General features: G+C 47.2%; 1 protein-coding gene across 3 annotated transcripts in view; it reads left to right on the forward strand.

Annotated features, from left to right (window-relative positions):
- DDX46 (DEAD-box helicase 46) overlaps window positions 1-25,069 on the forward strand; it is a 1,330,317-nt gene that overhangs the window by 408,519 nt on the left and 896,729 nt on the right. For all 3 annotated transcript variants that reach the window (XM_069652574.1, XM_069652572.1, XM_069652573.1), the window contains exon 8: window positions 17,143-17,308. In XM_069652574.1, the coding sequence (XP_069508675.1) occupies window positions 17,143-17,308 (166 nt within the window). The remainder of the gene's footprint in view (window positions 1-17,142; window positions 17,309-25,069) is intronic.

A 25,069-nucleotide genomic window follows, 5' to 3' on the forward strand; every position in this document is an offset into this window, starting at 1 on the left:
CTTCTCTGTGACACTGCACTGAAGGTGCTGTGTGTCCCCATACAAAAGTAGATACCTATGGAGTTTGTCAGACTCCAAAAACAGAGATTACAGCATCCAAATCAGATCAAAATACATGAGAGAGTGAGACAAGGGTCTCACTAACTCCAGGATAATAATTAAGTCCTAAAGTCCAGCAAAAGAGCTAGAGGTCTCTAAGGTTGAAGGGAATTAGCACAGAAATTAGACTCTCCCCAACAGCATGCAAGAGAATATTCTAAAGGGAGAATTGTTTTCGCAACCATGGTTGGCGATAACAGCAGTGACCGACTCCTCACTCACGGGGCAGGGAGCCCACACCAACGATCTGACAGTCGGCGGTCGTTGGTCTGCATTAGAGTCCAAACTGCATCAATCTTTTGGAGCGGAGGCCAATCGGACTAGAACTGAAGACCTTTCAGCCCTTTGTGCGGGCAAAGAATGTCTTGATAATGACAGGCAACACAGTGGCATGTACTACCTCAAGAGAGGTGGTGCAGGGTCATTACCACTGTGCAGAGAAGCAATGCAGCTCTGGTTCTGGGCAATCTATCAGCAGTTTAGCTAGCCAGAGAAGAGAACACAGCGGCAGATGTTCTGAGCTGGCAGAGCACGATCTGCCACAGTTGGGAACTAGCTCAAGAAATCCTTCAAGAGATCTTCACCCTTTGGGGAACACCCCAAGTCGATCTGTTCGCGACCAGTGTCAACCGGGAGTGAGGACTGTATTGCTCCAGGAAATTTCCGCCAAGAGGAGCTCTAGGAGACCCGTTCGTATTGGACTGGGAGTTTCCACTCCTGTACGCGTTTCCTCCAGTCTCCGTTATTCCTCAGGTGATCAGGAGGTTGAGAAAGTGCGGGAAATGCATGATCCTAATTGCCCCGGATTGGGCCAGGAGGAGGTGATACCCGGACCTTCTGAGAGGAACACCAGATTGTGTGCGTTTTTAAGTTGGCCAAGAGCTCCAGGAAGATCCTCAGGACTCCCTGGAAGCAGGACTGACTGGGCCTGAGCCACCTTAACAGTGCTGGACCACAGATGCAAGGAAAGCCCATCTCAACAGCCAAGAGTCCGCAGTGGTGCGATTTGCTTAGACGCAAGGAGCTGAATCCGAAAAGTGCCACTGAATAGAAGTTGGTCCTTTTCTGTCGCTGATAGTCTCGTTGCAGTGCAGGAGTCCTCCAGGTGTCCTCCCTCTTATTCCCAAGGCTGAGGCCCATGAACACGGGATCTGCAGAGCTGCCCAGGAACAGAAGTCAGCCAAAGCCCATTTCTTCTATTCAAAGGTACTGTACAGTCTAAGAACTTAACCGCTTGTTGTGTAACTTCACTTGTTCTCGGGTGAGACTTGTGGTTGCTGTTGCTGACAGCTTCTTTACTTCACAAGCCTAAAAAGCTTGTCACCCTACTTTGATTTCTTATCTATAAAGACTTCTAAAACATTGTGCAAGACTTTTACCTACCTCTGAGAGAAGGGCTTCTGCTCACCTAGACTTTTTGCCCAATTGACTTTGGCCTAACCTGGCTCCCTGAATGACTCTTCTTCCCTCTGTCATTGTGTTTGTCCTCTTTCCAGGAAGGGGTTAACTACCTTTGCATTGGGGGGAGAGGGGTTCAAAAATACTTAACCTGCTTTCAGAATATTTGTGAGATCTCTTGTTTTGTCCTAATAGCCTTTTCCTTTGACAAACGTAAGTCAGATTCTAAATGCTAAGTGATATATTAATGTCCACAGTGTCCTAGTTACTAAAGTCACCTGAGGGTGTAGGAAGTGTCTGTGTACCATCCCAAAGGGTGCTTACTGATTTAGAAATATGAAGTGTGTATTTTGGAGTGTATTTGTGTTACTATATTATTTCCCCTTCTGAAGAAGGCTTATTCAAACTGACTGATAAATTAATAATTGTTTAATCAAGAAACCTTGTGTGTAAGTTTATTTGAATACTTGTAACTGCAAATCTGTGTAACTCCCCTACTGCTCACATTGACCCCTCTTGAGATGAGCCTGGCTGCTCAATACGCTACCAACCTGTGTAGTATAGACCTATACCAAAGGTTGGGTTCCTATTGCCAGGAGGTCAGGGTTGTTGTAGTGCACCCAAAGGGTACTGCATACAATCTTGCTTTACAAACATCCAGTCGAAAGAAAGGTACCTGGGGGTAAGTAACTTGTTCTTCTAAACCTGTCTTTACCGCTGGAACACTTCAAGATGATTACTCCTGCCCACATAGCCGAGTCCCTGTCTGCAGGCGACAAAGTGTTCCCTGGACCTCAAGGATGCATACCTGCATGTACCCATACATCAACCGCATCAGAGGTTTCTGCGGTTCATGATTAAGTTGTACCACTTCCAGAATTAAGTGCTGCCTTTCGGCCTGAACTGGGCCCTGTGTGTCTTCACGAAGTGAATGAATGCAGTAGCGGGCCTTCTCGGCTTGGAGGGCCATCACCTGTAACTTTATCTGGGCCACTGGTTGATGAGGGCACGGTCACCAGAAGCAGTGGTGCACTCCTTCCATAGATTGGTGGATACCCTTCATCAGCTGGGATTTTCCCTCAACCTGAGGAAATCAGTTATGCCCGTCTCAGGCTCTGGTCTGCCTAGGGGCGTGTTGGAACACTACTGTTCAGCGGGTGTTCCCTACACCCGAGAGGCTAATGTGTCTCTGCAGGGCGGTGGGGCATTTTCTGGTCAACTCAACCACCTCACCGTGATGGTTCCAGCACATTCTGGGCCTTATAGCCTCTTGTGTGCTGACTGTACAGCATGCCCGTCTCAAGATGAGGTGCCTCCAGCTCCACCTGGTGGCTAATTGGGACCAGGAGACTGGGTGTCAGTCGGCAGGATCCCAATTCCACCGCTCCTTTTGCCGTATCTTTACTGGTGCCTGATGGATGGCAATGTTTTAATGGGAGCCTCCTTCACCCGACCGGAACCTTCCCTGGTGGTTATGATTGTCTCGGGGGCCACTCTGGAAGGCTATGTGATTCATAGAGCATGGTCCAGTACTGAAGCCCTCCTACACATGAATCTGCTCGGGCTGTGGGCCCGGCCCTCAAGGCATTTTTGCTCCTAATCGGGGACAAATCGGTTCTGGTGAAGACGGACAATTCTATTATATTATTTTACCTGAACAAGCAGGGCTTCACCCCCTCCCCCTATACCCTCCTCTCCTATGCATGGAGGCCATTTTGATTTGGGAATGGACCCTTATGAAGGGGATTTGGATATCGGCAGTCCACGTGCCGGGGGACTGCAATGTAGCAGCGGACAAGATGAGTTGCTTGAGGTTCAACACCTACGAGTGAGAGTTGCACAACGACTCATTGTTCCAGCATTGGAGGTACGCAGACCCGGATTTGTTTGCATTTCATCAGAATGGCAAGTGCCCCCAGTTTGCTACATGGGTAGGCCAGGGGTCGCTTGGTTGGACGCCGAACAGATCTGTTGGCAGGGCTGCAGGTGTTATGCGTTCCGACCCACCCCTCTGCGCCAATGGACTCTCCGCATGTTTCTGGCCACAGTCGGTTGCATCCTCATCCTGGTTGCCCCCACTGGCCTTCGAGACCCTGGTTTTCGTATCTGCTGTAGTTGTGCTCCCAGGGTCCCGCTCATCTTCCGATCCCCATCAAGGGGCTTCCTGACGCAGCAGGGCTGGACAGTCAAGCATCCAGACTAGGCCAAACTGGCCCTGGTGGCCTGGTTCCTCATCAGCAGAGGCTTCAGCACGCTCAATTTTCAGAGGACAATTGGGTCATCATTCAGCAGGCCCGGAGGCCCTCGACTCGCTCCCAGTATAAGAGCAAATGGACTAGGTTCTAACATTTGGCGTGCAACAAGGGGCTGGACCCTGTCTCCTGTCGTCTGGATGACATACTGGCTTTTTTGGCACACCTGGCTCGTTCTGGAGTCCAGGTGGATACTTGCTGCACATATTTGCTGACCATCAGGGATTACAAGAATTCTTATGTGCACGTGTTTTCGGCGGCCCACCTTGGGGGGCTGTCTAGAATATTTCCTCCAATGCATAGATCTCATCTGGTTAGGGACCTCAATGTGATTCTGGCGTCTTTGCAACGAGCCTATGGCTTCTGTGGACATCCACTTGGTGACACTGGAGACTTTTTTTTGGTGGCTCTCCCCTTTGCTTGCAGTTTTAGTGAGCTGCAGGCATTGCCCTTGTGCAAGCTATTCACCAGGCTTCACAACGACAAGTTCTTGCCCAAGGTGATCTCTCCGTTTCATTTGAATCAAGAGATCTGCCTGTTGGTGTTCTTCTCGAACCTGCAGTCGGAGGCAGAGAGGGCCCTGCATTCCTTGAAATCCTTCAGGAAGTCCGAGGCATTGTTTGTGACTATTGGGGGCTCTTTCCCAAGTTCCAAGACCTGCAATGCTTTGAGTGATTCAGGCCATTTCTGAGGTATATACGGCCATGGGCAAACCTGTTCCTGAGGGGATTCATGCTCATGTGGACAGAGCCAAGGCAACGGCCTTCGTGTTTCAGTGACATGCTTATTGGGATGTTATCAGTAAGGCGGCTACTTGGGGGCCACTCCGTCAGCCTTCTGTAAGCACTACTCGCTGGAGACCAGCTCAATGCGCGATACAGAGTTTAGTCAGGCGGTTCTGAAGAACCTTTTTGTTAAGTCTTCGATGTGAGGCAGGTTATCACAGCTCCAGCCTATGTTTCTTGCTTGGTGGAATCGCCCACAAGGATGGAGGAAAGGGGTCTGGAAGTATGAGTAAAAGCTAATCACTTTAGTGACTAGAGTATTCGTCCGCTTTTTTCCATACGTCCCACCCACCTTCCCCCGCTAGTATGCCAAGGGCTAATGGGGATAAGTGTAGCCAGGTATCGAAGTGTCCGATGTTTTCAAAGGGGACTGAGGTGAGGTGCCGGAGGGCAGGGCCTCAATGGGTTGTTCCTAAGGCCGCGCCCCTGCACGGTACACTAAATTTAAAAGGGAAGCTCAATTGCATGCTGTCAAAGGTTCGGGTACCGTCCCCATGTTGGTGGACGCCCACAAGGATGGAGGAAAGGCTACTAAGTACTCTAGTCACTACGGTGAGTAACTGTTAGGCAGAATTGCATGCAGTACCCACTGGTACACCCACATACAATGAGGACTACAGGTGTAAGCAAAACCAACCTTTGGTATAAGTCTGTACTACACAGTTTGTGGTAGCGAGCAGAGCAGCCAGGCTTATCTGAAGAGGGAATGTGAGCCGTACAAGGATGTTACACAGAGGTCTTACAATCACAATGGTTCAAGTAGACACTTAAGCTTTCGTGGCTGTGACCAAAAATCATCAACGTTCTTGTACTTCCAATTTGCTGGGGTTCTAGCCAGTCAGCGGTGTACAGTTTATTTTTGCTTGTTTTGTCTGGGTTTGTTAGTAGATCATCCCCCGTTTTATTTAGGTTAGCTAAGGTTGCTTGACAGGTTACTTGCCATTCGGATATGACTACATCCATCCGATCTTTCAAGGCTTTGTTCAGGACACTAAAGCCCCCTGTTGCGGCGTCCTCTAGGCATTTGCAGTAGAAGTACATTTTTTCCAGTCAGCTATGGCTTTTAATGAGATCAGAGCCCGCTCTCTCATTATGATTTGTATTGGTAAAGATTTCGGGATCTGAAGCACCTTGCGCCAAAATAGGCCCTCCAAAGTCTGCCATGTTTGCACTGGAAAAGACATTGACATTTCGGCTCCATAGGACAATATGGGAACTTTCATCCTGTAAAATGTCACCACAGGAATTGGAGTAAATCGACAATACCTCTTCAGTAAACGTTTTCCTTGCGAGGCCAAGTTAACTGCTTTTCGTCTTAGGCCTGCTATTCTTGGTGCTTCACTTTTGGAATTGTTAATGCAAACGCCCAGATATGTGAAGGAATTGACTTCCAAAATGTTTTTGCCTTTTAACGACCATCCATTCTTCCTGTTTTTATGTTTCTTCACTCCCACAATCTGCCTCCTAATCCTTGATTTTTTCCGGGTTAATTATCAGGTCATTGGCATCCACGTATGTCTGTAGAGTTGTCAGCTGTCGTTGCACGCCTATCAGAGTCTGATCTATCAGAAGGATATCGTCTGCGTACAACAGTCTCCCTATTGATGACCCAGCCACCTTCGGCGGAAAGCAACGGGTGAATTCAAAGACGTCTGACATCTGATGTAGAGAGGTTAAAAAGTTTGGCCGCTAATGGGCAGCCTTGTTTCAGGCCAGTTTTAATGACAATTTGGTCTGACTGTGTCCCCATTTTGTCCAGCCTTACTCTAATGACTGTGTCAGAGTAAAGATCTTTAATGTTCTCCACAATGACTTGAGGGCACTTCCATGTCTCAAGTTTGTCCCACAGCTTAGCTCTTCTAATAGTGTCAAAATCTTTGACAGATCTATAAAGGCGACGTATATTTCCTGGTCTTTATCCCTGGCAGTTGTAGCTTTCACCGAGTTAATAAGGAAAATATTAAGGGAGGTTCCTCTGCCCCTAACAAAACCTGACTGCCGGGGATCCCACGACCTCTGTTGGCTCTATAAGTCCTTCAACATTGTGTCCGCAAAGACTTTCCCTGCAACGTCCAGAAGGGTAATTGGTCTGTAATTATCTGGAGTTGTTCTAAGCCCTTTTTTTTTAAAGATGGGCACTACCACAGCTCCTTCCAAGAACCCACTTTTTTCAGTGTGTAGGAGATACTTAAATAGCTGATGTAGAAAGAGTGCCCATTCAGGTATGTTACTCTTCCATGTAGTGTTTGTCAGCCCATCTGGAATTGGGGCTCTTGAGTTTTGTAAAGTTATTTAAGATAATTTCGATTGCCTCAATACTGATGTCTGGTTCACACCCCCCCAACCCCTCTTTGGAATCAATGCCCTTCGCTTTGTTGGGACATTGTTTCTTTCTTGCTGCTGCCTGTAGAACTCACACCATATAGTTGCACTTATGGGGTTCGTCAGTAAAGAATCTTGAGGAGTGTCTATTTCGTTGATAATCGCCCAGGTTTCCGATGTATTATTTTACCTTATTTTATCCAACATCCGCACCGGGTCTTGATTTAGCAGGGTTTTCTTATGCAAGTATAGCCAGTTGTGGTATCTCTGATTCAATTTGTGAATCTCCTTGCTGTTGTCGGGGGACCAATTCTGTGAGTGATATTTTCCTTCATGTTTTTTTTTCCTTTTCCATATCATTCTGTCATATAAATGACGATGTATCTTGGGCAATGGACTGTTGTCAGTTTTTCCTTCTGATCTGAAGGCTTTAAATAAGGGTGTATAGTCGATCCTCGGTTTTTATTTTATTTTGGAGGGACTTAATAGAGTGCCTCAATTTGAGATTTAACCCTTCAATGTTATTTGGTCGAATCTTAAGTCTGGTTCCTCTTTGGGTAATTAGTACATCGTTCCCATAGATTATGGTCTCATTGTTACTAATATTCCTACAAGTAAGTTTTGTAGGGTTGTGATCACTGGCTAATGTTGGTATCACCTTCAGTCTTTGGATGTTCTTTGACAAGTTACTTGAGGTGCAAATATAGTCCAGTATTTCCTCTGACTGATCCCCCCTTCCATGTCGGTTATGCAGGAGAGTTCCCTTGAACAATTCAGTTTAGTATCATACTCTGGATTGTAGCATTTCTCGCCACCTTGTTCCCTGCTTTTCTTTTATTGATGCTGAAGCCAATCCGTGTTTTTTCTTTGTCCAAATATGTACAGTTTTGGTTACCAACAATTATGCATTCCACTTCTCTTGCTGTTCATCTAGTAAAGCTGCTATTACGTCCGGAAGGACGTCGTTGGAAGGGATCACGGGGTTCCAGTAAATGTTAACAAAATCGGAACTCTAGGGTTCACCCCTACAGATTTTTTTTTCAATTGTGTGACCACCATCTGGATAAATGGGGACGAGTTCCTCGTCTTCGTCACAGTCCAGTTTAAATCATTTTTGATGGCCACTAAAAGACCTGACATAGGTCTACCTCTGGCTCCTTTTATTGCTGGATTTAAGAGCACCCAATATCCTTCCAACGTTGGTGGTTCCCGCAGCCACGTTTCTTGGAGACATAGAACTTTCAGATTCTCCCTTTGTAAATCTCCTGTGGTAAAAAGGTGGCTAAAGCCTCTTGTATACCAATTTACAAGAGACATAAGCCTGTGGATTCATTCTCTTGGCATTATTGGGTATCCATTTTGTCGGCAATAAGGTTCTTCAACCATTTCCATCTTGCCGCTTCACTTTCGTCGCTGTCTCTGGTCTTTCTAGTGATCGAGGTCCGGTTGCCATTGTTGGCACTACTTCTCGGCGGAGATTCTGTTATGGTGTTTAGAGTCGTTAACTTGTTCTTTGTTTGACGTAGGCGTGTACTTTTGTTGTACTTTTAGTGTCCCAACACACTCTTGAAGCTCGAAGCCCATCATCCTTAACTGGTGTGCTTCTTCCAGGAGCAGTTGTCTAACCAGATTTGACGCTGTGTGTAGAATCACTGTCTGTGCATGATTCGTTGACAAATTCCCCTATGGCCAAGTCATTGGAAGCTATTAGCCTTAGTGCCGGGATGTGATGTAAAACTCTTATTACGTTGGCCCTATTAAGGATCAGCCCATCGTCAAAGAGGAGTATACGCTCCATGATGAGACCCTGCTGCCATGTGGCTCCATCTTTGTATGATTTTTATAGGATAGCGATATAGGTTTCTTGTTTCAGTAGAGTTTGGTTCCATCACTTTTCTTTTGTCGTGTAGCACAGGTTTCTTGGAATCACCACTGGGGGTGACTGTCCGGTTTCTTTGCGGTAATCCCACCGAAGGGGTGCTGTCAGCACTCTGGCCGTGTTTGAGGTCAAAAGGGAATCCTCCCTTCGGTTGCTCCTTCCTAGAGTGATTCTTTGTTAGTAATTGCCCCACCTTTTTGTTACCTGTTGCTTCTGGGTGGTCCCTTTGTTGTGCATTACTTTGGGCTCTCCTGCCCTCGGTCTTGCTTTGAATGCGTTCAGCTACCTCTGCGTTTGGCGTAGAGGTCACTCTCAATATTCTCCAAACTCTCAGCACCTTCCCGTTCATCGTCAGTATTGTTCTGGTTGTTTTGCTCCATCTCCCAATGCCTCTTTGTCTTTTGATATTGAATATGTCGAGAGGTCCATTAGGTCGGGTTCTGAACATTCATCGTCGGCAAACTACGGCGTGGCCGTTTCGTTGATGCTCTGTTCCGAACTTACTTTTATCGTTGGGTTTGATTGAGCCGTTACGCGGGGTTGATCCTTTCGTAGAGTTAGATTTTATTTTATGAACGAGCGACTTTTATTAGATTTTAATTTCTTTGGCAGTTTGATTTTTCAGTTTTTTTCGAAGGGGCTGGTATGTTGGGATCCTCATGATTTTCTTCCCCCAGTCTCCCAAATTTTTGGTGTTTTACAGGGCATTTATTTTATTTATATTTATATAGCGTGCAAGCAGCCCAAGGGTATTGAGGCGCTTTTACTTGCAAGAGCTTAGTTACAGAGGTGCAGGCATGGTAGCAGTAATTGGCACATTACAGATAAGTACAAGCATAGTTATCATTACAGCTTATGCGATTGGTCATTACAGCTTAAGCAGTGGGTCCTGTGGTTGGTATTCATGCTGCTATGAGAGACCTTATGAGAAGAGGGTGGTTTTCATTGCTTTGTGGAAAGCGAGGCGGGAGGGCTCACTGCGGATGGTGGGAGGTAGGGCATTCCAGTGAGTGGGTGTGAGATAAGGGAAGCTGGATCCGCCCGCTCTGGCTCTTTTTACTAGTGGCACAGAGAGCATGTTGGTGTAGGGGGATCTGGTTGGTCTAGTAGAGGCGACGGAGTGGATTCTTTGTGAGAGGTGGTCGGGGGCAGTGAGATGGATGCATTTGTGTCAGTGTGAGAGCTTTGAAAACAATTCTCTCCTTTATTGGGAGCCAGTGGGCTAGTTTTCTGGCCTCCGAGATGTGTGGTCCCTTTTGACAATGCCTTGGGCTGCTCGGAGAGCATTATTCTGGATGACTTGTAGCCTCCAAGTTTTTTTTTTGAAGTTCCTATGAAGAGTATGTTGAAAAAGTCTAGCCTGGAGCCGGTGATGGCTCTGGCTATGTTTGTGCAGCTCTTTGGAGAGAAAAGGCCTGACTTGTTTGTCCATGGAGAAGTTGGAGTTTAGACTCCAAGAGTTTTGACTGAGTCTGAAACTGGTATTTGGATGGTGTCGATGGTGAAGTGACTGAATTGGGAGTCAAGATTTTTTAGCGTGTCGGGCAGCCTACCAGTAGTAGTTCTGTCTTGTCAGAGTTGAGCCATAGTCCATTATCTGCCATCCAGGCTTGGATGGTGTTGTAGAGGTTGTTAAGGGTCATGGAGTCCGTGTCGTAGTTGCCGGTGAGTGTGAGGAGGATCTGGGTATCGTCCGCGTAGTTAGTGTAGGATATACCCATAGCGTCGAGGATGAGGTAGAGGGGTCATGTGAAGATGTTATAGATTGTGGGGGAGAGGCAATACCTTGGGGCACACCAGAGTATGATGGTGGGTGAGGTAGAAGCTAAGTCGGAGAATACTTGCATGATTCTGTCTTGTAGGAAGGAGGTGATCCATGCTGTGGCGTCAGGGGAGAATTTGGCAGTGGAGGAGAGATGATGGCATAGGACGTCATGATCTACGAGATCGAACGGTACAGATAAGTCAAGGAGTAAGAGAAGAGCTGGTTTGCCCATGTCTCTGGCATTGTCCATTTGGTTTTTCAGGTCAAGTAAGGCGGTTTCAGTCACATGTCTGGGGCGGAAGCCAGATTGGTGGAGTCCCAGGAGTTTTTCTTCAATGAAGTGCTGAACCTGCAGATAGGCTGCCTTGTCCAGTATTTTTGAGGAGGAAAAGAACCGTGGTGATGGGTCTATAGTTGTTGGGGGAGGTGGGATCGAGAGTTGGTTTTTTTAAGAGGGGGCAGACCCATGCTTCCTTGAGGGAGGCGGGGACTTTCCCTGTTGCAAAGGAGGCATTAACAAAGGCTGTCAGGAAGGGAGCAAGCGCTTCAGTGCAGTCCTTGATGAGTGGCTGGGCAGGCATCACCTTAACAGTTGGACGGTTTGATGTTCATTATGTTGATGTCCTTTTCCTCTATGGATTTGAAGGAGAAGGGTTGGGCGGTGTCTTGGGCTGCTGGTGGGATAGGGATATGAGTATTGGGCAAGGCTTGATTGGTAGCTAGTATTTTCCTTTGGAGGCGGCTCAGTTTGGTTTGCATTGCCGTTTGAATTTCGTCGCACCAGGCTATGTGTTTGGTGACGTTCTGGGGGGTGGGAGTGGGGGACTCTAGCTCCCTAAAGATGTGCTAGATTGGGCTTCCGAAATTCTGGATTTAAAAGATTTGGCTTTTGCTAGGGTGATAGCCTTTTTGTACTCCGTAGAGCAGGTTTTAAAAATCAGCTTGTCTTTGTCAGTGTGGGACGTTTGCCACTGGGTAAGTGATGCCTTTTTTTCATATCAGACTGTGAGCAAGTCCGGGGTGAACCAGGAGTTAGAGTGGGTGGTGGGTTTGTATTTACGGGGTTTAAGTGGGGCAGTGGAGTTGATAGCCGCTTTGATGGCAACATCGTAAATTGATGCAAGAGTTTCTGGGTCTGTGGAGAAAGGTGGTCTGAAAGCTGGGCCTTGGAGGAAGGGCAGTAGTCTTTCCTTAGTGAGCTGGCGGGAGCTTCTTGTAAGGCAGGGTGGCAGGGGTTGGGGTGGCGGGTTGAGGAGCTGGTGGGGAGGATGCTAAAAGTGATGATATGGTGGTCAGACCATGGGGTAGGAGTGTTTCCAGTGATGAGTGGGCTGGGCGATCCAGTCAAGTGTTCTGCCCTGGGTGTGAGTTGGGCTAAAGATGGTGTACTTGTACCCTAGTGTTGTTGGGGCTGAGTCAAGGGATTTGGCTGCTGGGTCCTTTTTGTCCTGGAGGCCTAGGTTGACCTCCCCAAGGAGATTGGCTTTTGAGTGTTTTTTGAGGTTGTCAGATAGGAGATGGATGAGGGAAGCTTGGAAGTCTCCTATTGGGCCAGGAGGGCGATAGACAATATGAGCGGCAATGGTACAGTTGGGCGAGTGGTTGATTTTGACTTGGAGGTAGTCGTTATGTAGGGATTTTTCTACCTTTCTGATACTGTAGCAGTCTTTAGCGATGATTGCAACACCTCCACCTTTAGTGGGGCGATCTTGTCTGGTGATGGAGTAGCCAGGAGGCAATGCAAGGGAGAGTGCAGGACCGGAGGCCTAGTGTAACCAGGTTTCTGATTTCATGAGCAGGTCAAGGTCATGGGTGGTTATGAGGTCGTGGATGTCTAGAGCGTGGGCGCTGATGAACCTAGTGTTGATCATGGCGCATTTGAGGTGGGGTTCTGTGACGGCTAGGGAGTGGTCTGTGGGAGGAGTGGGTGAGGTAGTGGGTGTGAGCGGTGTGGAGCTTGGGGCTCTGGTGGTGTCATGGTGAGGGGTGGTAGATGAATTGCAAATCACACGTTTTGCACTGGGGGGTGCATTTTCAGTGGTTTTATTTTTTGTTCCCTGTGTTTGGTTCTCATTTCTTGAAAATCTCACAGATGCCCATGTTGTTGGTGTCTTTCAAGTTGGTATTGTTTGCACTTTGTGTTTCTCTATTGGTGGCATCTGCTGCTATCTTAATTGATTGTTGCTTACTTTGATTGTCTAGTGGCTGTTTATTGCCGTTTTGACAATTGCAGGGGGCAGCATTCAACAGCCGTTCTGTGTCGGCTTCCGCTCTAGTACTGTTTGGTCCTGTTGAGGGTAGTTGCTCCTGGTGTTGTGCATGTAACACAGCTACAGGGGCTCTATTTGAGTTCCTGATCTCGTTATTCGTACTGTTTTCTTGGATCAATCCTCCCCCCCCCCCTTATCCCCTTCCCCCTACAGACTTCTCCATTGTCTGGGGTTTGGACAGTAAACTTTGGCATGATGAAGCATCTCCAGGTATCTTATTTTTTCTTTGTTCTTTTGCCCCGACTCTGGACCTTCCCTCTGTGTTCGCCTCCAGTAAGGAGTTCTCTGGCCCGTCTAAGCCACTTATAGCTTGCTCTGGCGACGTTGAAATTAGCAGAGCGTTCCCTCCACTTGTCTACTCTTTTTCCATTGATTTCTTTTCTCCCTTGTTTTTTCTCTTTCAAAATGGGTTCAATAATGTTGTGTAGAAGTTGGGAGATGCTTGCAGTGCTATTGTCCATGTTACTCTGTATTGCGGTTATGAACCTTTCCACAAATATAGTTTTTGAGTGAACCATTGCAAGCAAAGTTGAATGGTCTTTTAAAGTCTCTGCAATGTCTTCGTAGAGTTTCATGATGGGTGCAGAGATGGCTGTCCCAGCCTTCTTGGGGGGGGGGGGGGGGGTCTCGTTCTCTGCTGTCCCTAATGAGGAGGTATTAGCCTCCTCCTTCCGATGGGGGCTCTTCTAGTTGACATTCCGTGCCTGTGTCGTCTGGGTTGACTGGTCGATGATTTGGGCAGTAGGTTTCAAATTATTCTGATTGATACTTCTTTGTGTTAAATCTCGGTTTGTATCAGTAACCGATTTCTCCATGATTGTCGATGTCTAGCAAGATTTCGTCCGGTATTTCTAGATCGTCTCCCCAGCCCCCATTCTTGCATGCGGGATTCTTGCAGTCATTCCCAAGTTTGTTACATTGTCACCCCCCAAGTTTGTTTCACCAAAGGGGAACCTAATTGCGGACTGCTCCTCTGTTAGAGGTTTACAGATGTTAAGACATTTTGAGGAACCAAAAGCAGGTCTTCCTGTGTTTCACTGCTGTCCCCACCCTGTATGGCAAAAACGTATAGACATGTGGTTCCCTTCCTCCACTGTAAGCAGAATGTTCCTTTTCACTGTGTATCTTGAGAAAGGACTTAATAGGCAGACGGCCTGATCTTTCACGGCCGATTCTTTGACCTGCTCAGTGGGCTGGTCAGTGTGATTCCCTCTCATGTTCGATGTCTTGAGTTTTTCCTCTTCAAAATTGCTCCTTTTGGCAAACCCTTTTCCATAGGGGTTTTTGATGTTGCTACAATGGCTTACTCCCTTCTCACTAAGGGAGTGTCCTTATTTAGTTCTTCCTGGGGGCTTACAACATTTTCCTGGGACGTCAAAATAGATGTTGTTAGGCCTTGTTGCTAGCTGGGTGTTTACAACTTCCACTGTGTTCCTCGTGTCCTCTGTTATTGGCGCCTGTTCCTGCTTTTGATTGCCCACAGGCTGCTATTCCTATCGAAGGTTACCTGCCAAAACAAGTTATCCATTGTTATTAATGCGTCCTAGGTGTTCCGTACTACAGGCAGGTGATCAATGTATTGGGCCGTACTTAAGCCGATTTTTACTTGTACGTATGCCCTTTTGTAGGTTAGGTGCTTCACAGCTAAGAGAGGGTGATTCTGCCTCGGCTGCCCATGATGGCGTGGAACAATAAGCGTCCTGACTCTTAACCCCCCCCACCCCCACCCCTGGCACAATTGGGACGGTTCTTTACCGAAGTCTACAGTTTTGGCCACCGGGGTTGATGATTCGCTGCGAGGGGAGGACAGAGTGAGTGTTGGCATACTTGCTGGTTTCCGGCTGGCAAATAAGGCAGACTGCGCTTACCTTTGGTCCCACGTTGTTGCACTCCTCTAGCTCGCAGTCCGCTGCCTTCTGCCACCTGACACTGGACACTCAGACACACTCGGCTACGCTTCCGGGTTTTTGTATGCAAACGGGCGTAGGGAGGTGGAGCGTTCCGTTGCCAGGCATATCCAAGGAAAAAAGACTGTTCTTTCAGATCCAGGAAGAAAGACTGTCTTTTATTCTGCTCGCAATGTTCTTCCAGCAGTATCTCGCAGCACAATAGATAGGCAATCCAAGTGAGGTACAGCACGCTCTGCACACTGGACACTCAGACACACTATACACAAATATACTTCAATACCACACCAATATGTTTCTGAGTAAATTAGGCACCCCTGAAATGGGCGCAAAATGGCATTTCAGTTACTTTGAATGGGAGTAAAAAGGCACAAGTTAATAGAATAGATCACAAATACTTTCATAGGCAGTGCAAATAGTTTCAGTTCTCTAGAGGACTCGATTCAGTTCAATAGGCCTAGGCCAAAGTCAATGGCTAGTGTCTTGGATAGGAAAGAGCAGTTCTTGTAGTGAACGGTAAAGTCTTTGCCAATGTTCTCAGAAGTAGTTTGTACGAAAAAGGATCATATGTTGGCTCACAAGCTGATTAGGCCTGCAAGTTGGGAAAGTTTCACAAACTTTCACTGCGAGAGCTAAGTTCTCTCGATTGGGTTGGCACAGTACCTTAGTATGAAGAAAAAGATGCAGCTGAAGACGTTGGTTCCCGGCAGTTCCTGCAGATCTCACTGTTCCTGAGCCTCAGTAGCAGGGACAAGAGGGAGGACGTCGAGGGACTCCTGCACAGGGACGGGTTGAACAAGCTGGCAAAATGGAAGATCTTGGGTTCGAGTAGCTGTCGTCAAACACACAAGCTGATATCCTTCCCAATGGTTAATCCTAACCAGCTCCGAGAATGGTACCCAGGTGGTTTATGAGTTGATTGGTCCCACTAACTCAAGGGAAGAAGTCGTCCTTGAAGGGGCTTCTCTGTTGAGATGAACTTGGCAATTTGGACCTGCTGCAGCGCTTCACCGGGCAAACCAATGGTCCAGGAGTTGCAGCAGCCGTCCTCTTCCAGCTCGGCTTCGGTTCTTTCGTTCCAGTGGTTGACTCTGCTTTCCAGTCCAAGAGACTCGTCTTTTAAACAGTTTTCTCCCTTTCATTCCAGCCTAGCTACCACTCGCCCAGCACGGTGGCTGTCCTTGCCGGACAGTCAGCCAGCCAATCACGCCAGAGTGCATTTGGGTCTCCTAGGAGACTAAGCACAGGGAGTTTTCGGGCACCTCCCTCACTTCCTGCCCACCCCAGACAATCGGGCGCCAGAGGCGGTCTTCAGTCCTGAAGCCCGCCAAAGGCATAGAAACAAAGGGACCAAACCTAGTTTGGCACGCAGAGACACTCTAGAAGGACTTTTCCAAAAAGAAATGGTGAAAAAAGACGACCGGGAACTGTTTAAACAAAGGGGCTTAATGCGCCATCTTGAAAAACATGGCTCCTGCGATTTTTAGCTACCAGAAAAAATCATGGTAGTTTGTTGTAAAACCACTGCCACCAGCCATTTCGATAGGAAAGGGTAGCATTTGACTGCTACATGAGTTTCTAGACATAGGGGATACTAGGTAACCCCTCCAGCACTCTATAGGAGGATGGTGTGTTCTGGGTCTAGGAATTTAAAAAGACTAGTAAAGTCAATTTAACCCTACATTCTCTGGGGAAACAGTACTTTATCCCAGAGAAGGCATTTAAACCTTTGGGAAGTCTAAAGACATCCATGTGTCACTGCACTGAGGGTGCTGTGTAACACACATTGTAAAGATGCCTATGGAGTTACCTTAAAACTCCATAATCGAAGAACACAAGACTAAAACACACATGAAAATATATGAAAGAATGGGAAAAAAAGGCTCACGCTCTTTCCAGGTAAAAAAAGCAAGTCCTCAAAATCCAGCAAAGTTGCTGGGGGTCTCTAAGGTGAAGGGAATAGCACATTTATGAGAATTCTCCCTAAAAGTAACTTTCATTTTTTGCCAAGTAAGTAACATTTCTGTGGTACTCGTAGGAGCCAAGATTATTCGAAAGACATTTGAGTTTTCTAGATTTAGCTATTCAAGAACTTTGAAGTAAGCTATTCAACGAGGAGTAGACTTGTTGGTACTCCATTTCTGTTTCAAACAGGTTGGATAAGAGCTACTTCACTTTCTGTACAAGGGTAGGTACTTGACTTTCATTGTATTGTATTTGGAAGAAACTATTTTCCAGCTTGCAATTTTTGGATGTTATGCTCTGTTGCTTTTGTTTAAATGTTGTACCTAATATTTGTTTTTAAGTTCTTCAGTGTATTTTATGATTGTACGTTGTAGATGCCTGACCATTCTTGACACCAAATATTACCTTGTTGACCGCTTACTATCTGGCATTTAAAACTACAAATTGTATCCTACCAGTTTGAGTTATGCTGTTCGTCTTGTGACTTGTATCCTCTATAGTATTCTTCAGAAGAGGAAGAAGTTGACCTTCAAACAGCTTTAACGGGCTACCAGACAAAGCAGCGGAAATTGTTAGACCCAGTTGATCATGGGAAAATAGAGTATGAGCCATACCGGAAAAACTTTTATGTTGAAGTTCCAGAGCTAGCTAAAATGTCTGTAGAAGGTAAGGCATTGAATACGATTTGTTTCACATTATGAATGGGGCTGCCAAATAAACATTTAATTTGGCAAAGTAAGACTTCAGAGTATTGTTTTTCACTTTTCTACATCGCCTTGGGTTGTTGTCCAAAGTAATGCTTCACCTTCTCAGGCTCTAGGAACTTTCTAAAACTGAAATAATTGCCTGAATTTAGGAGTCCAGCGAGACTCCACAACAATGCTGCGTTTACCTGATAACTGTTAGGAAATATGTTCTGGTTGCTGCTGTCCTCCTCTAGACCGTTATGGGACACCATTATTTGCTGTGGTCTTTTTCCTGACCTGACTTTTTGGAGGTATTTAGATCTACTTGCTTTACTTCCATTGCTTTTGGTTCCTTGTTAATGGGGAATTGATCAATCTCAAGACCATCCGTACTGGGGATCTGGTCTCCCTTAGTGGATTTCTTGTATTTTTAAAGCTACATACCTCACCTTAATGTGAAGTGCTGTTAGATTACTTTCCTTGACTTTTTCTTTTGTAACTTAGTGGTAACAACCACAATGAGTTCCCGATAGACTGGTGGAAGCAGATATTTTTCTACCATGTTTTTGACTTTTTACTCGTTGACTTTTGCATTTTACTGCATTATCACAATTTCGCCTGTCCTTTTGACATTTTGTGTCTTGGCCTTCTCCCTGGGCTCGAATTGCCATATATGCATAGCCCTTGCTAGGTTTTCAGTGAGCAACTAATCTGGTTAGCTCCTAATGTTTCACCCAGCCCAAACCTCCCCCACATGATGCAATTGGGACCGCCCAGGGACAATTACTGCTCCAAACAAGTAAAACCAATATGGATGGTACCATGTGGGGCTTACAAATATGTGGGCTGGGCTGAAAAACCGTTTTAAGCCTACCTTATGGTTCCCTAGACCAACAAAAGTCCCTAAAGCTAAATAGCAGGATAAGTCTTTAAAAAAAATACATTGGTACCCCTTTGACTACCAAAAAGGTACAATATGCTAACAGTGAGGTAACATGACTTGAACCCCTGGTGAAGCCAAAACTAAATTAGAGCTGCCACCAGCTTACTCCCTAAAACCAAAGTTTGATCATATAATCGCCACAACGGCACAAATGTATAAGCACCATTCGTTCTGGGAGCCTTGTGAGCCATCATGGGATCATATATTCAAAATGTGCGAAAAGGGGTGGCAATGGCAACGGGACTTCTGTAGAAGTCTCTGACCATAGAAAACATGGCTTGAGATGCAAAAATAAAATCATGGAGGAAACAAACGTTTAGGTCCACTACAAAATGGCACTTGTATCCAAAAACGTACATTTCTATGGGCGATAGGTTCAAAACTAAGTGATTAATGCAAGAACTTAATGAAATTTGGCATGTTCTTATCCTCCTTTGGGTTCCTGAAGCAACTGGAACAGAAACTGTAACTATAAGTTGTGACAATGATTTATTATAGGTTAAAATATAAATCACTGGAAGTAATAGTGTTGGCGTAATGATTAGTGCTCTACTGTTCATGTTTTATGTAGTTTTCTCCCATTCATTCGCGGCCTAGCTGTCACTCACACAGCAGGGGGCTGTCCTCCAAGAACAGCCACCCGGCCAATCACGCTTGGATGCATTCCTGTAACCAAGGGGATTAAGCACAGGGAGTTTCGGGCACCTCCCTCACTTCCTGCCCCTGCCAGACATGCTGGAGCCAGAGGCGGGGTTCACCAGTGAATCTCGCCAAAGACAAAACAAAGAAAGGGACCAAACCTGGTTTGGAGCGCAGAGTAAATCTCAAGAAGGACCTTTCCAAGAAGAAATGGTGAAAAACGAAGACCGGGGCCATTTTGATAAAATGGGCATCCACGGGTGCCTTTCTGCAGCTGCAAATGCAGCCCGCGGTAGGAACACACAATGTTAGGAAAAAGGAAACCACTGTCACCAGCCATTAATTATAGAAAGGGTAACATAAAAATGTTACATGAGAAAGTAGAAAAAGGGGATACTAAGTAACCCCTCCAGAACCCTATTGTAAGATAGCGTGTGCTGGGTCTAGAAAGTAAAAAATGTAAGTAAAATCAATTTCACTTCACTGCTCTTGGAAACAGTAGTTTCACTAAGAGAAGGTATTTAAACCTTTGGGAAATTTAAAAGACTTCCCTGTACCAGTGCACTGAATGTGCTGTGTGTCACAATGTAAAGATGATGCCGATGGAGTTTGTCAGACTCCAAAGTCAAAAGAAGCAGAGTCCAAATTACAGAAAAATACATGAGAGAGTGGGGAAAAGGGTCTTGCTCTCTCCAGGTTAGAAATTAAAAGTCCTACAGCCAAGCAAAAAGTGCTTGGGGTCTCTAAGGTAGAAGGGAATTACCACATTTTTGAGAATTCTGCCTAACAAAAGCTTACCAATAGGGTTTACCTGCATTGAATAACAGATTGTCATTTTTAAAGTGTACTATTGTTTTTTGCTTTCCTTGATCTGCTTTATACATTTCTCCAGCATTGGATCTTTCATGGATTCACATGCTTTGAATATTCCCCATCGTCAGGCTGGGAACCTCGGTCCTTTTTAAAATAGTGTTTTCCCTTGGACATTTTAGTGTCCTATCGATGTCCTTTTGGGTGCTTAGCTACCACCCAATAGGACGTAGGGTATAAATAGACCCGCCCCCGCGACTTCCATTCAGATTTCAACCGTCTCCAAAGTGTCAGGATCACCTCGTGTTCGTTTTGATTCTACACATTTGGTGTTTTGGTAATTTTTCCCAAAGTCTTCGAGAAAAGCTTTGTTTCGGCCCTGCCCTACTTGCAGGATGAAAAAGGTATATGAAGGGGACGGGCACATGGATTGCCTCTACCCTCATCACTCCGCCGACTCCTGCGACATCTGAAAGGGTTTCTCTGGGGAAAAAAATGAAGGACCAAAATCAGCGGTTGATATCGTGGCTAAACGATGGGGCCTACCCTCCATCGGAGGTGGGGTCGGTGCACAGCCTAGCGTCTGAGAGACCTGCTCCTACAGTTCCTCGCTGGTCGCTGTTGGCTGAACCGCCGGCTAAGAAGTCTCGGCCTGCAGACAAGAGAGGCCGTCCCTCTTCAAGCAAACACTTGATGAAAGGGACTCCTTCGTCCTCTAAGCATGGTCAGTCCCGAAGACCTGAGAAAACGTCTTCAAAAAGAGACAAAAAGGACTCTTCGAAATGCTCCTCTTCAGGAGACCATCGTAGGTCATCCTCGAATAGAGACTCTTCGAAGCATCTATCCAGGGAGTCAAAAAGGGCGGGATCGCCTGAAAAATCTGCGCCACAGGCGCCGTCGACGGGAGCGGTTTCATTGCCGGCTACAGTGTCTGCCTCCACGGTGGTGGTGGTGGTGGTGTCGGCTCCAGCGAATGCTTTCGACAAGGGCCCGAGGTTTTTGCCATAGACTGACAACTTGCTGCCAGCGGTTGCAGAGTGGCATACTTCGGCGTATGACACCCTTCTACCAGACACCTTGCTACAGCAGGAGTCGGCCCTTTCAGTGTCGTTGATGGAGGAGGAACGAGAGCCTGTGGTGAACCCAACAAGCCTCGGCTTACAGTGTGTTGGCCCTTCGGCGATGGCAGGAGTATGGAATGTTCCATCTGCGTCTCCTCTGCTGAACCCGCAGTCATGTCCCTCTAGGTCTTATCTACACTGCAGTCCCTGTTGAGTCAACTGGATTCAAGGTTGCCTCCCCGTGGGTACGCCCCCTGTAACGCCTATCGTCGACGCAGCAGATGTCCCTCCACGTTCAGCACCTACGGTTGAGTTGCCAGCTTCCCAGCCAATGAGCACAGAGCCTCCTAGTTCCCATCCGGAGGAGGGTGAGCCACCGGACTCTGACTCCGACCAAAGGCCCAGGGACTCCATCTCTGATATCTCCTTGTCGCCATCGAGAGACCCGACATGTGAGTCTAATGTGGAAATAGAAGCTCCTAGGAGTCCAGCGCAACCGTCGCCCCCGGATGACATTGGGGCAAGAAGGCCTACGCACCATTCACCATCCATTTTCAGAGCCTGCAGTCAAAGGAAGATTAGAGGAAAAAATGTAAGGCGCCGGACTCGTCGCCAAAGTGTTTGATTTCACAACCCACCCCTGAATCAGTGGTGTCAGCGGCGGCTAGCCAGAAAGCCAGAACACAGCACAAATGCACTACACCTCCTGACAGCGACTATAGAAGACAAGATGCCTTCAGAAAAAAGGTTTTAACAGTGGGGGGCGACGACAGTTAAAGCCGCCAACTTGTTGGCGATTATGGCGCGCTACGACCGCAAGATGTGGCATCGGCTGGTCCCTCTGTTAGAACATCTACCTGAGGAACACCGAAAGGCTGCCATGTTGCTGAAGGTGAGGTGTCAAATCACAGCATTAACATCGCTGTAGATTTAGCAGAATCTGGTTTCAAACAGATTAATAATGGAGTGGTACTACGTCGGCAAGCCTGGCTGAAGTGCACAGACTTTAGGCCGGAGGTTCATTACAAGGTACTGGACATGCCCTGTGAAGGGGAACAATTGTTTGGAGAAGAAATCGACGAAGCCCTCAAGGGGATGAAAGAGGACTCCGATATGTCGAGGTCATTGGGAGCTTTGCAAAGCGGGCGGTCGTTTCGCCCCTTTCGCCCCTTCCGTGGAGCTTCAGAAAACGCCAGATTTGCTGCCTCCAGAGACCGGGGTTATGGTCAGTCTGGATATTCCTCACAAGGATATAGACGGGCAGTACAGTCTACGCGAAGAAGCTGAGATTTTCAGACATCCAGAAGGAGAGGACGTCAGCCCTCTTCTGCCAAAAATGAACAAAATCACAACAATGACGGTCTTCGAGGAAATGTGCTGGGGGGCAGAGTAGCTCTACACATCGACAAATGGGACAAAATTACTTTAGACCGTTGGGTATTGGACACGGTACAGTTGGGCCACTCCCTGGAATTCAAGGGCTCACCGGTTCCCATTCCTCCCGTGTATTCTGTGCAACCTCATCTTCATATCTTGCAGCAGGAGGTTGTACTTATGCTACAGAAAGGGGCTATAGAACCAGTGCCGAAAGAGGTCGGTGTTTTACTCCTATTACTTCGTGGTGAAGAAACACAACGGCAAGTGACGACCCATTCTGGACCTTCGGGCGCTGAACAAGACTCTGCAACGCCTGAAGTTCAAGATGCCCACACTTCAAGAAGTCATTCGGTTGGTACACCCGAGGGAGTTTCTGGCGTCGTTGGATTTGCAAGAGGCATATTTCCACATACCCATGTGTCGACGGCACTGAAATTCCTGCGATTTGTAGCGGGTCAAGATCATTACCAGTTCTGAGTGCTCCCGTTCGGTCTAAAATCGTCCCCCAGTACATTTAAGAAATGTTTAGTGCCGGTGGTGGCGTGGCTCCAACGAGAAGGTCATCACGTCTACCCTTACCTGGACGACTGGCTGATACGCAGCTCGTCGGCGGCGGCAACGCAGGCAAGTCTCAGCGTTACCATGTGGCTGTTGCAACGACTAGGTTTCGCCGTCAACTTCGAAAAGTCATGTCTATCTCCCTCCAGGAGCTTGGTATTTCTGGGCGTAGAATTTCAAACTCCGTTAGGCCTGGTGAAGCCCTACGTCAAGCAGAAAGCGGCAGAGTGGAAAGTCGGAACAAGAGTGTTGGTCACAAAGTACATGTCGCCGTTAAAAGCCGTCATGCATCCCGTTGGTGAAGAACTGTCATCTATTCATTAGGCCGGTACAGGAGTTTCTGGTGGACCTGTGGGCTCGGAGTCGCCGATTATGGTCCGACAAAGTAGTGATCAACTTCAATGGTGGCAGCTATCGGACAATCTGGATCGAGGTGTTTCAAGCTACAATTGTGACGGATGCCTCTCGGACAGTGTGGGGAGCGCATCTGGGGAGCTTCAAGGTTCAAGGTCTGTGGTCTCCGGTCGAATCGAGTCTTCACATCAATGTGTTGGAACTGAGAGTGGTTCACTGGGCTCTAAAATTGTTTCTGCCGCTAATACGCGGCTCTGTGGTGAGTGTGTTGACAGACAATACCACCACAATGTTTTACCTGAGGAAGCAGAAGTGCACACATTCCAGGGTGCTGTCGAGAGAGGCTCAGGAACTTTGGCGTGGGGGCACTGGTTTATTGTGGCGTTTCATCTGCCGGGCGGATGAATCTGCAGGCGGACTCGCTCAGCAGAGAAATAAATCAACTCCAAGAATGGCAGCTGAAGAAACAGCAGGTGTCGAGCATTTTTCGAAAATGGGAGTCGTCCTTCTCTGGATCTTTTCGCCACTCGAGAGAACAGAAAGTGCAAGGAGTTTGCCAGCAGGTGGCCTCAGCCTTGGTCTCTGTGGGATGTGTTCTAGTTCCCGTGGACAGGCAGGTTTGCGTACGCATTCCCTCCTTTTCCACTCATTCGGCAGACCCTCCAGTGGATTCAGAAATACCCATGCCTTGTGATCCTGGTGGCCCCATACTGGGCCAGGCAGCTGTGCTTCTCAGACCTACTCCATCTATCCGTAGTGCAACCGGTTCGGTTGCAAATGAAGCCGGACCTTCTGTTTCAGTACAAGGGCGCAGTCTGGCACCACGATCCAGGCTCTCTCAGCCTGACTGCTTGGCTCCTGATTTCTCCGAGTTTGGCCTACTGAACATTTCTAGTGACTGTCGCCGCATTTTGGAGGCGGGTAGAGCTCCGTCCACGAATGTCTCCTATGCATGCAAGTGGAAAAGTTTGTGTGTGTGGTGTAGGGGCCATCCTTTCACTGGAGCAAATTCTACCCTACTTGTTGCACTTGGCAAAGGAAGGTTTGGCGTTCTCCTCCATAAAAGTACACCTGGCGGCCATTTCTAGATTCACTCGGCTGAGGCATGCTACCCCTCTGTTTAGTGATCGTCTGGTCAAATGTCGACGCCTGTGCAGTTGTTGTCGTGGAAAGTGGCGTTTTTAGTGCCCATTACCTCGATAAGAAGAATATCTGAATTGCAGGCCCTAGTGATTGATCCTCCGTACTTGCGTTTCTTCAAGGGCAAGGCGGTGTTGGCCACTAACCCGCACTTTATTCCAAAAGTCGCAACCACTTTTCATAAACTTTCTTCCATCGTGCTACCATCATTCTTCGCTTCTGCCTCCTCATCGGCAGAGAAGGCGCTGCATACATTGGATGTGAAAAGAGCATTGAAAGTTTATCGGAGTCGTACTCAGGAATTCAGACTGTCAAAACAACTTGTGGCTTATGGACCCTCAGTCAAGGGAAGGGCAATCTCCAAACAAGGACTATCTTGCTGGGTCTCATCGGCTATCTCCTGTCACTGTAAGGCGGGAAAGCCTTTGAAGAGGCGCCCGAAGGCGCACTCGACGAGATCCACCGCTTCATCGACGGCATTATGGTCTTGGATTCCGCTGGTGGACATTTGCCAGGCGGCCTCCTGGTCGGTGCTGCATACCTTTACTCTGCATTATTGCCTGGAACAGCAGCATGGTGCAGATGTACAGATGGGACGTGCAGTCCTGCAACGCCTGTTTCAATAAGGTAACTCCCACAGCCTTGGGGTATCTGTTTCATTGTTACCACTGCTGTCGTCTTTGCTGGCCTTATGCGTTTGCTTTCCTGTTGTATTGGTTTGCATTACAAGCCTCCATGCATGATGGCTACTGTTATGTAATCTATTCAAAGCATGTGAATCCATGAAAGATCCAATGCTGGAGAAGGGAGTAGTTTCTTACCTGTAACTCCATTTCTCCAGCGTTGGTATCTTTCATGG

Source organism: Ambystoma mexicanum, chromosome 3p (genome assembly GCF_040938575.1).
Source record: "Ambystoma mexicanum isolate Mex_15411 chromosome 3p, UKY_AmexF1_1, whole genome shotgun sequence".
Lineage (NCBI taxonomy): Eukaryota > Metazoa > Chordata > Amphibia > Caudata > Ambystomatidae > Ambystoma > Ambystoma mexicanum.